At 47.9% G+C, this 11,824-nt stretch overlaps 1 protein-coding gene across 1 annotated transcript in view; it reads left to right on the plus strand.

Moving 5' to 3' along the window:
* The window catches only part of Sae1 (SUMO1 activating enzyme subunit 1), a 61,000-nt gene extending 50,468 nt beyond the window's left edge, over positions 1-10,532 (plus strand). The window contains exons 7-9 of the mRNA XM_085842129.1: positions 2,236-2,380; positions 7,505-7,574; positions 10,278-10,532. Of these exons, the coding sequence (XP_085698255.1) occupies positions 2,236-2,380; positions 7,505-7,574; positions 10,278-10,370 (308 nt within the window). The 3' untranslated portion in view covers positions 10,371-10,532. The remainder of the gene's footprint in view (positions 1-2,235; positions 2,381-7,504; positions 7,575-10,277) is intronic.
* Positions 10,533-11,824: the final 1,292 nt, after the last annotated feature.

An 11,824-nucleotide genomic window follows, 5' to 3' on the forward strand; every position in this document is an offset into this window, starting at 1 on the left:
TAAAAAAAAAAACAACATTTAATTGGGGCTACCTTACAGGTTCAGAAGTTCAGTCCATTATCATCAAGGTGGGAGCATGGCAGTATCCAGGCAGGCATGGCGCAGGAGGAGCTGAGAGTTCTATGTCTTCACCCAAAGGCTGCTAGTGGAAGACTGACTTCCAGGCAACTAGGGTGAGGATATTAAACCCACACCCCCAGTGACACACCTACTCCAACCAGGTCACACCTATTTGGACAAGGCCACACCTCCAGATGATGCCACTCCCTGGTCCAAGAATATACAAACCATCACAGGTGCTGTCATTCACTGCATATCTGGTGTGCAGTTAGAAGCCAAGCTCACAAGATGGCAGTATGTGGCGGCTGTCCTATGCATGTTAAGTGCCCAGACAGCACTAAGGGGACCAATGACACCCTTGGAAAGGCTGGCATGCCAGACTGCAGACAGTACCCTGAACAAGCAGTTGTTCCAAAGATTTTTGTTTGGTTGCTTTTTTTTTTTTTTTTATGCTTTCCATACATAGACCCTACACTAGGCAGGTAACAGTTGTCAGAGAAATAGAGACTTGACGTTTTGTTCAGCAGAGATATCCCAGAAATCAGACTTTTCTCTTGTAGTGGATTGTGATTTTCTTGGAAAACTTGCAACCCATTTCCAAACTCTGCCTAACCTTCAGTGGAGTTCCACTGACTGGAATGTAGCCCTAGCCATAAACGTCACAGATGCAGGAATGAAGGCCCGCTCACTAGCATACTTCCAAACCTAGGTCTGCCCGGCACCCAGTCAGTGCTTCAGTGCTGGTTGGGTAAAGTTTGTGCTAAGTGGAGACTGGGACTCAGTCTTGGATGCTCATTTGCCAAGCTGTTTGTCAGTCTCAAGATAATTGTATAGGCTTTAATAACACACAGACAACCTGGGGCTAGAGAGATGGTTCAGGGGTTCAGAAAACTGACTTTCTTTTTTTTTTTTTTCTTTTTGATTTTTCGAGACAGGGTTTCTCTGTGTAGCCCTGGCTGTCCTGGAACTCACTCTGTAGACCAGGCTGGCCTCGAACTCAGAAATCCTCCAGCCCCTGCCTCCCAAGTGCTGGGATTAAAGGCATGTGCCATCACACCTGGCTCAGAAAACTTTAAGAGCTTAGAGCAACCTCAAATGGCTCTGCTTTCCAGCTCCCTTAATCTTAAGGGAAGTATTTTCTCTTGATGTGCAGAGGCTAAGACTCAAAGTCCCCGGTCAGGTAAGTGTTGTGTAGAACACTAAAAAGCCAATGCACATGTCTCTACTTCCACTCCACCATATACTGTGTGTTGTAGGGCGAACTATGACACCCAGTGGTCACTCTGCCTTGTGTGTGTGTTGGTACAGTTTCATTTGGACTGAGGTCTAGTCTTGTTGGGGTCTCCTTACATAGGCCTGGCTCTAGCCCAGGTTGGAATCTCTCTTCTGCTTCCTTGTTTCCTGGATATTGACACAGTTCTTGTTTGCAGTAACCTGCCTGTCTGGTGAGTGAGTGCTTGGCCTTCCTTTGAACTGGTGCCTAGAATGCAGGCCTTATGCCCTGGCCTCGCCTCCATGTTGTAACAGAGGCTTCCTCCCCTTCTGCTGGCCTCTTCTGCCCACACACATTCTATTTGTTGCCTCCTCGGGAAAGCCTTACCTGACTTTGACCTGTAGCTGGCTCAGACCCTTTTTTACTTTTCAAGCGTTTGTCACAGAAAATTTGTTATTGTAATTTGTTGCTTGCCTGCCTGCCTGTCTTCTCTCTCTCTCTCTCTCTCTCTCTCTCTCTCTCTCTCTCTCTCTCTCTCTCTCTCTCTCTCTCTCTTTTTTTCAAGACAGGGTTTCTCTGTATAGCCCTGGCTGTCCTGGAACTCACTCTGTAGACCAAGCTGGCCTCGAACTCAGAAATCCACCTGCCTCTGCCTCCCAAGTGCTGGGATTAAAGGTGTGCGCCACCACCGCCCAGCACACAAACACTCTCTCTCTCTCTCTCTCTCTCTCTCTCTCTCTCTCTCTCTCTCTCTCTCTCTCTCTCTCTCACTCTCTCATTGCTTTCTGAACACATTTGTTGGATAGATGAAAGTGTATTACCTTTCACCTGGCCTACATTTTGATTAATGTATTACTTCCTATAGGTGAATATAAGAGAAAAGCTGTTTGGGGTTTTTTTACTTGAGAGTTTGAAGTGATCATTACAAGACGATCTCTCTAATCTCTCTTTCGCTTTCCCAGTGCTGCTGAAATTCCGCACGGATAAAGGGAGAGACCCGACTTGTGACAGCTACGAGGAGGACGCGGAGCTGCTACTGCAGATACGGAGTGACGTGTGTGACTCACTGGGCCTCAGTCCTGACCTGCTTCCCGATGACTTTGTCAGGTTGGCATCTGAACAGACAGACGTCTGTTTTGGGTGTTTGTCTTTGTGGAGACCAGAGTCTCAAAGAGGACTCCTGTGCCACATTTGCCAGCTGCATAAACCACCTCCTGCCGGTGCTTTAACCAGCATTACAAGAGAAGTGAAGACTTGTAGGTTTGGGTTTTCATGTGGTTTGAAATTTAAGGTGCCATGTGGTCTGTTGATGTTGGGCCTTTCTGTTCTGTGATTTCCTTGTCTGTCATAGGGTGGAGGATCCCAGTATGTAGCACTTTCTTTGCACAGTCCCCTGCTTGCTGGCCTTGTGTTCAGCCTTAGCTATGAAATGCTTCAGTGTGTCTCCTTGTGTCATACACTGTCCAGATTCAGCTGTGGGGTCAATGAGTAAGGAGGGAGTTGCCGGGTGTAAAGGTCACTCGGTGGATAGTTGTCATCCATTGGGCACCTGTTTGTACCTTTATCAGCTGAGACCTTAGATCCAATCCCCAAGCTCTGGGAAGCTCTAGCTATGGCAGTCTCTTTCCCTCACAGTCAGGTTTGAGGTATTTAGACAAGTGGCCCTGAGCTCCTTCTAAGCAGCTCTGCCATCTTGGGCACACTTAGTTTGCCATATCGCTGAACTTTCAGGCTGTAGCCCAAGGGAATGGCAAGCACGGCTTATTTGTTGCATTTTCTGTAACAGGCAGTGGGCAGTTGCTCAGGCTCATGATCTGTCTTAGTCTTGCTTATGACCTGCAATATAGACAGAAGCTCAGAGAAAGGAAGTCAGTAGTCTCATGCCAGGAGAGTCCATGCATGGAGGTCTTAGCTCAGCTTCTTCTGTCACCAAAGTCTCTTGATTGCAGATTATGTCCCCGTTGGTTAAATGAAGCACCAGATCCATCGAGACCCAGTCATGTTTTGTTATCATTGCTACCGTCTTTTGAGATGTGGCTTTGTGGGTGCTTAAATGACAGGCGTGCACCACAGTACCTGTCTCTGCCCAAGGGTTTTGTCTGTCACTCTAGTGCTGCCGCCTTCTATCTCACCGCAGCAGCCCATACTGCTTTCTGGTTCTTTTCAGCAATACAGTTGGCCAGAGCTCCTTCTAGTACCTTCTTTCTTCCTGGGCTCCTGAGGCCCCCTAGCCAGCATCATTCATCTTGGTCTTTGACTCCCTGTGGAGGCATGAACTAAAAGGCTGTACTCCACAGCTAGGAAGCAGTCATTGAGGCACTTTGGCAAGGGTGGCAGCGTCACAGGCTCGGCACTCAGCTCTTACTGCGGGAAAGACCTGACCATGAGGTGCACTCAGTCCCACCAAGCTTCCCTCCAACAAACCCACCCAGAGAGTGGCAAGTGTGATGCTGGGCCGTGAACATGCAGCTAAGTGACCAATTTGGACATTTAAGGTGATGAACGGACTAGTTCTATCTTCCCCAGGCAACAGTTAAAGGCCTTACTTCTGAGAAGTAACAGCCCACACTTGGCCTAATGAGCTACTGGCTGGCTCTTCTCTTTTCTACCTCCCTCCTGTGGAAACTACATCCCTTACATCCCTGGTCTAGGTTCTGTGTACTCAGCTGCTTCTCCAACTGCCTTCTAAGTAAGAGGTGTTCAGAGGCCTCTTGAAGCCTGTCTGCTGGCAGGCCTGGGGTAAGATAGGGATGCAAGCGAGGAAATGAGTCTCCAGCTCACAGCTGAGCTACTACCCCTTACAAATTGCTTGCTGCTGCTGCTGAGCAGGGACAGTTGTGCTTGAGCCTCTGTCCATCTTCATCTGACAGTGGTCTGTGCTCTATGCTTTCACCTCCTTGTGCTGAGTGCTCTCTCCTCAAGAAGGAGCCTTATTGCTTTTCTAATGATGAGAAAAGATGACCTGTTTTAGCCACTGATAACATCTTTGGGTCTGGGCTCACAGGGATGGATGGATGGATGGATGGATGGATGGATGGATGGATGGGCACGCAGGCAGACGGGTGGGTGGGTGGGTGGATGGACGGACAGATAGATGTATATTTATATATATTTGTATTTCTATTGTCTAAATATCACAGTGGACATTGTTCAGTTGCCTCTGTGCAGTCTAACCATATGCTCTATACCAGACAGAACCATGTGACTTGTATGTCGAGGCATTGCACGACCTGGATGTGTAGTTATTAACTTTCACTGAGTTAGGGTGTGTTTACTGTTTCAGCCTTCATAATGTGTAAAATGATTTATATTACATTTTTAAAATTAGCAGTTGAGAGGGATCAAGAGTACAGCCTATACTATACAGTGCTCTACTATATAGTGTACTTACAGCTAGCCCGAGTTAGATGAAATCCTATTTCAAAACAAATTTATAGTAAACTTTAATGACGAAAGTACCCATCTTAGGGGCTGGGAAGGTTGCTGCCACTAGTCCTGTCAACCTAAGGCCAAAGCACAGCATCCTGCAAGTTGTCGCCCGACCTCCGCTCTGCTGCAGTCTGCTCACACATACAATAGAGATGGAAGTGAGTAAGGAAAACTAGTGATACCATCCTCCCGGTTTAACCATTTTAACACTTGATTTCCGGTGTGTTAGTATGTGCTGATGTGAGGTCAGAGGACACCTGCAGGGTCAGTTTCCTCCTTGCCCCTTTACCCAGGCTCCTGCGATGGAACTCAGGATAGCCCACTGAGTCATTTCCCTGGGCCTCACGATAGCTTTTGTTTTGAATTAGACTTTCTTTGTGTGTTTGTGTGTGTGTGTGTGTTGTATTTACTTAAACTTAGTGTGTATGTATGCTTTGGCTATGTGTATGTCTCTGCCACATGCATGCAGGAGCACACAGGCCTGAAGAGGGTGTCAGATGCCCTGGAACTCAGCATAACAGGTAAACCATTTTGTGGTATTGGGAATTGAACCTAGGTCCTCTACAGCAGCAAGTGCTCTTAACCCCATCCTAACCATCTAGCACGTTTAATAAGTGCTTTGACTCTTTCTTTAAATATGCCACACCTAGACATTGATTTTTCTTTTTGCTGCTGCACAAACATCACAATTGACTCCCTATTCTGTTCCTTCCAGCTCCTGGTGTCTCTAGTGTACTGCATTCTGAATCCCTCGTGTAAGTGGAATCATGCAGCACTTGTCCTTGGTATCAGACATCTCAGCATATATATCATCACTTTTGAAGCAGAGGGACAAGCATTGCCATGAGTTCGAGGCTAACCAGGACTCTAGAGAGACCATTTCAACCTCTTACTACCCGTGCTGTCTTTTCTTAGTCGGGGTTTCTATTCCTGCACAAACATCATGACCAAGAAGCAAGTTGGGGAGGAAAGGATTTTATTCAGCTTACACATTCACATTGCTGTTCATCACAAAAGGAAGTCAGGACTGGAACTCACACAGGGTAGGAAGCAGGAGCTGATGCAGAGGCCATGGAGGGATGCTACTTACTGGCTTGCTTCCCCTGGCTTGCTCAGTTTGCTTTCTTATAGAACCCAGGACTACCAGCCCAGGAATGGCACCACGCACAATGGGCTGAGTCCTCCCCTTGATCACTAGGTGAGAAAATGCCTTACAGTTGGGTCTCATGGAAGCATTTCCTCAAGGGAGGCTCCTTTCTCTGCGATAACTCCAGCTGTGTCAAGTTGACACACAAAGCCAGCCAGTACATTATCTTTAGTGAACTTTCTGAGGTTTTTGTTGTTGTCTTTGCTTTTGTTATTTTGGATTTATTTTTTGTTTTGCTTTGGTTTTGGTTGGTTTGTTCCGAAGACTGACTTAAAAGGCTCAAATGTAAAGTGAATTTATAATTCTAGCAAGCCCCTATCAAACACACACAATCTAGGTATTTTATTTACAAGTTGTAAGCCTAGATTGGGCAGATTTAGAGCTATTGTAAGTTATTTTCCCCAGCTATAAAGTCCCTTGTTACTTGTTGTTTCTTTTGGTCACATGTTCATGTCTGTATCCTCTCGTGTGGCTTCCTTTCTTTTTCTCCCTCTATTTGTAACTCAATCCTCAAGTCCCACCTTTTTCCCTCCTCTGCCCAATCACAGACTCTAGCCTTTTACTGACCAGTTAAATGGGGGAGCAAGGGTTCCATAGCATCACTTGGTATGCATGAGATTCTAACATTGCAGGCAACCGTGTTTTGAGAGCCAGTGTTTAGCATTAGAATACAAGCAGCATCAAACACACTAGATACATGCTATACCACTGAGCCGCAGCTGCAGCTGACGTGTTTGTGTGTTGATTGTGGATGCCCGTACATGTGATTTCACATGGGTGTAGCGAGCAGAGGTTGAATTGGTTGACCTTCTTCTGTCATTTCTAAAACAGCGTCTCTAACTGACTGTGGGTCTTGCTGATCGGCTAGACTAGCTGATTAGGAAACCCTGCATGTCATCTTCTCTCCAGCATGCCTAGCTTTCATGTGGGTGCTCGGGATGAAACTCAGGTCTGAATGTTTACTCCCTGTCTAGAAGACAAGGATGGATCTGGGTAGGAGGATAAAATATGGGGTGTAAAAAATTAATTAATAAAAAAAAAATAAAGATATCTAGAAGGCATATGTGCCCCTGTGAGAGGATCATGGAGGCCTGATGTCCCACTTTGCTCCTCTAAACTGCTCCTTCTGTGTTTTGGACCCCAGGAGGGTGATTGAAGGAGGCCAGTTGGGCTCTCCTCTGAGATTTTCCTCTGAGCACTCTAGCCGATGAGGGTCGTACAGACTTTGTGCTCTACCCATGTTTACTTTATTCATTCTAGCACGTAACACAGCCTGCTCGCCCATGGTTCTGGGAATAGCATACAGAAGAACCCACTGCCCGTGTGCCGAGAGGAGAATTGCGAGAATGTGCTGGGGCCACTCACACATCTGGTGTTTGTAGGACCTTATTTTTAGGAAGCACAGATATAGTGTTTCCTTGAACTTAAAAAAAAAGAAAAAGAAAAAGAATCATGTGAAGGAATTCATGCTTTGCAAAGTTAAAGGTCTTCCCCACCCACTTAAGAGCCCCTGGGGTCAAATTTAATTTTCACGCCTGGATACCAGCTCCAGCACTAGGCTCTGACTAGGACTTTTATCCAGGACAGCCCCTGGCTAATCCCTACCCTCCACCTTCCTGTGCCCTGGTGCTATGTTTTTCTTGTTTGTCTTCTAGGTACTGCTTCTCTGAGATGGCCCCAGTATGTGCTGTGGTTGGAGGGATCTTGGCACAGGAAATTGTGAAGGTAAAGTCATCATGTGGAGCTGAAGGCTGACCTCAGTGCCCTGTCCACACACTCACAGAGCCAAGGGGTGACAGACCTGCTTGCTCTCTGGCCCCTCAACCTTGCATGACCTGGCTCTGTACTCAGGCCATCATGGGCCAGCCAGCTCAAGTGGTTTTGTATGCTTCCTATAGTTGCCACTTTGTCTGCTCTACCAGTTGTGTGAGTAGGTCGGGATTTCCATCTAAGAGGAAGACATAGAAAAGAGATCCGACACCTGTGATCCTAACCGACCTCAGTCAGGGTCTGCATGCTATGAGTATGTGTAGAGGAGGTGGAACTTCAGTGTCTATAGGACACGTGATCTACCAGCAGCACACGAGTGGCTCTACAGTGACCTGTGACCTCCTGTTATGGACAGTTAATGACTTCAAAGAAGACTAGGTCTAGGAACTATGTAACTTTTCTAGAATATTTGGTTTGCTAAAACTTTTTTTTCCCCCCTGCCCCATCCTCTGGTTTGCTAAAACTATGGCAAACTTTGAAGTAGATTTTATTTCCTTTGGAGACTTAAATATTTGCCCAACTTTCTTAAGTTTGTCTTATGCAGGGCTAGGGTGTAGCTCAGTGCTAGTGTTTGTTTAGCATGCCCAAGGCTCCTGAATTCGGAAACTTTAATTTTGTTTGTTTTTTTGTTTTGTTTTTGTCCTTTGAGATAGGATCTTATTAGATAACTCAGGCTGGCTCTTGGCCTCCTGAGTGCTGGGAATGCAAACATGAGCCACATGACAGCTCTTCTCTGCAGAAGTGTCTGTAGTCATGTCTGTTGTGGACAGAGACATGGCTGGCTGGCTGGCTTCCACGGCTCTTCAAGTTCAGACCGAGGAGGGCAGTGTGTGGAGATACTGGTTCTTGCTGCTTTGACTTGGGGTCTCCTTGCTGTGTAAAGATTCAGTCTGAATCCTGTAGCTTTACCATCCTTTTCTCTCCTTTGCTGATTTGCTCTCTGGTCTAAACTCATTTGCCCAAGTCTCCCCGCTTCTACACTCTAGACAGCAAGGGCTGGACAAACAGGAGAACCTAGAGGCTCTACAGATGTCGCCCTAATAGCACCACTCCAGAGACTAGCATGGCACTGTTTGCCCTGGTGGGGGAGGTGAGGTTGGAGAGTGGAGGCTGGGGCAGGTGGCCTGGAACCATTGTTGCTGGTGGCTTCTCTACACATCCCTGTCTTAGTGCTGCCCCCTCCTTCCTGCCTGCTGGGTACAGCTGTTGCTCAGCATCTTGTTTCTGTTTACCCCAGACAGCCAGAGCACTCTACATTCTTGGTTGCTGGGTGTGTTTGGAATCTCGTACCCCAACTTGCTCGAGAATCACTTTACCTTTTGCCCCATGTTCACCCTCTGCCCTGTCCCTTTATCCCTCCACTCCCTCTGCTTAGCACACTACAGCCAGCTGGCAGGAAGGCCTGCATCTGAGGCCCTAGCTCTGAGCACCTATTAAAAGTACTTGGGAGAGTTAGAGGGAGAGTGTGAAAGTCCTGCAGAGCAGGTTTTCCTCCTCCCTTCCTCCCTCCCTCCCTCCCCCCCTCCCTTTTCTGTATCCTTCTAGTTGCTCACTGTCTGGCAGGCTTTAGGCTTCAGCCATCCCTGTGGCCCATGAGCTTCTGTCCATGGTGGTAGAGGGAAGAGTGAAAGCAGCAGCCATTGCAGACCTCATATTAAAACTCAAGTTGAGCCCGGCAGTGGTGGCGCAAGCCTTTAATCCCAGCACTTGGGAGGCAGAGGCAGGCAGATTTCTGAGTTCAAGGCCAGCCTGGTCTACAGAGAGTTCCAGGACAGCCAGGGCTATACAGAGAAACCCTGTCTCGAAAAAAAAAAACAAAAACAAAAACAAAAAACTCAAGTTGAGCCAGCACCTTCAGTTGCAGCTGTTCAGGAGGCTGGAGCGCTGGTCCAGGGAACCCAGGAGACCAAGACCAGCCTAGTCATCAGAGCCATGAAGGAAATAGATATGGGTCATGTCCACTTTGGCTTGGAGGCTCTGGGAGTGTTGTCTCTATGGCACCATTAGATAGTGCTCCTTCCCATTGATGACAACAGCTCCTGTTACTGAGAAATGTATCCTGGGAGGGACAAGGAAGGGATGGCAGAGGAGTTCCTGCACATGCTGGTGACCCCTGGAGCATAGGTGGGCCAGCCACAGTTGAGGAGTACTGTCCTAAACCAGTTATACATGGTTGGTTGCTTGGTTGGTGACAAAGTCCCACTGTGTAGCCCACCTGCACCCTGCTGCTCTTATACTTCCCGAGATGTGAGTGTCATTCCAGGGACTAAACTCTAGTATTTAACTCTGAAGCTAGGGAAAACCTCTGTTTAAGCTTGGTCATGATTGTGTTAGGCCTCTTGCTTTTTTCTCTGTTTGTTTGTGTGTGTGTGTGTGTTTGTTTGTTTGTTTGTTATAAATGGTGTTTTTCTAGACATAGTTTTTCTCTAGGCTAAGCTGGCCTGGAACTCAACAGCGATCTACCTGCCTCCGCCTCCCAAGTCCTAGGATTAGAGCTATGGCGCCACCTCCCATCCTAAGCAGAAGCTTCTACCCAGAGGGCTCTTGGCCCTTCCTCTGTCATTTTCATTGTAGTTTTCCTGGCCCACGTTAGAAGGCCCGTCAGTGTGGTGGTCTCTGTCTCTACTCTGAAGCTGAGCCCTCTCCTCCTCTCTCCAGGCCCTGTCTCAGAGGGACCCTCCTCACAACAACTTCTTCTTCTTCGACGGCATGAAGGGGAGTGGAATTGTGGAGTGCCTTGGTCCCCAGTGAGCTGAGGTGTGTACAAGGCCACCGAGTCACCTGCCCTCTCTCTGGATCATTTTTCTAGAGCAAGCAGGCCAGACTTCATCCTGCCTTTGTCTTCGCAGCTATCAGGGACCTGTGGGGTCCCAAGTATGATAATCATGTGGCACCTCTGGCATTGCTCCCTTGGGCTGTCACTGGGGACTGGCAGCGCCTAGTGAGAGAGAGCATCATACTTTACTTCATGATGTCAGAGTGTCTTGTCACCGTTTGGACTTAACTTCTCTCTATAGTCAGCAGAGGGGATCGGGGCCCAGTGCTGCCTGGAGAACTGAGAACAGACCTCTGTTGTTGACCCTCCCTCAGGCTGGAGCCTGGGTGTTGGAAGGGAGAGACTGTCACCCAGTTGTCATGTCTTTTGGTTGTGAGCCTATGCACCTTACCTTTAATGGTTGAACCATCTTTTCAGCCCAAACAGTTTATTTCTAAAAAGTAGATTTAATGCTAGGGGCCATTATGCAGGCTTGGAATCCTAGACGATGGGATGCCGGGGCAGGAGGATTTACTGTAAATTTCAGGGCCAAGTTGGTCTACATAATGTACCAAGAACCTTTCTCAAACTATAGTAAAGGGCATATTCCAGAGTTAGGGTGGGGTGTCCAGGCCCCTGGCAGCAGGAGTGGGTTGGGGGCAGTTGGTTTGCTCTTCCTTCTAGGAGCGTGAGGGCAGCCTGTCTAGTTTGTAGATCCCCTTGGTTGCTGGATAAAGGATGATAATAAAGTGTGTTTCTCTCGAGCTTGCTTGTCTCCTCTGTTTTAGAAACGTGGGTGGGTAGCTTGTGTCCTATTTTCCTTAAACCTGAAAAGTCTCACAGCCTCTTATGCTTAAAAGGTTCCTGCTGTCTCCAGCCCCGCCCCCTTGCTTCCTCTGTCCTTTTGATAATACAGCAGTTGCACTGCAGATAGGACACATGGATGCTTAGGCTCCTGCCTGTGTGCTGAGGGTCTCAGTACTAACAGACTGAAGTCACGTGGGTGAGCTAGAGAGCCCAGCTTAACCATGGTGGGTGGCACACTCCTGTCCTGTCTGCACCTAGGAGGCTGAGACAGGAAGGTCGCCCCAAGTTGAAAGCCAGCCCCTGCTGTGCAGCAAGCAAGTTGGTGAGGTGGAAAGCAGAATCCTATGGCTGTAAGATAAGGCTTCCCCTGCAATACATCAGCTCCAGTTATTAGTCCCCTGTGCTCTAGGTGGTGCAAGACACAGTTCTCACCCGGGTCTCCCCGTATCCATCCCAGGTGCTGTGGGACCCTGTTGTAGAGGAGTCCCTTTCTGGGCGACATTAACATTGCTGTAGCACTGTGATCAGCAGCACTGTGGATTTCTCAGGGTATGAAAGGCCAAAGAAGTCACCTTTGTGGTTGCAGTGTAAAGTCTTGGTCACAAGGGGAGCAGATACTCCTGAACCTACGTGAAACAGACTT

This window comes from Mus caroli, unplaced genomic scaffold (genome assembly GCF_978045245.1).
Source record: "Mus caroli unplaced genomic scaffold, Mus_caroli_1 scaffold_8, whole genome shotgun sequence".
NCBI lineage: Eukaryota > Metazoa > Chordata > Mammalia > Rodentia > Muridae > Mus > Mus caroli.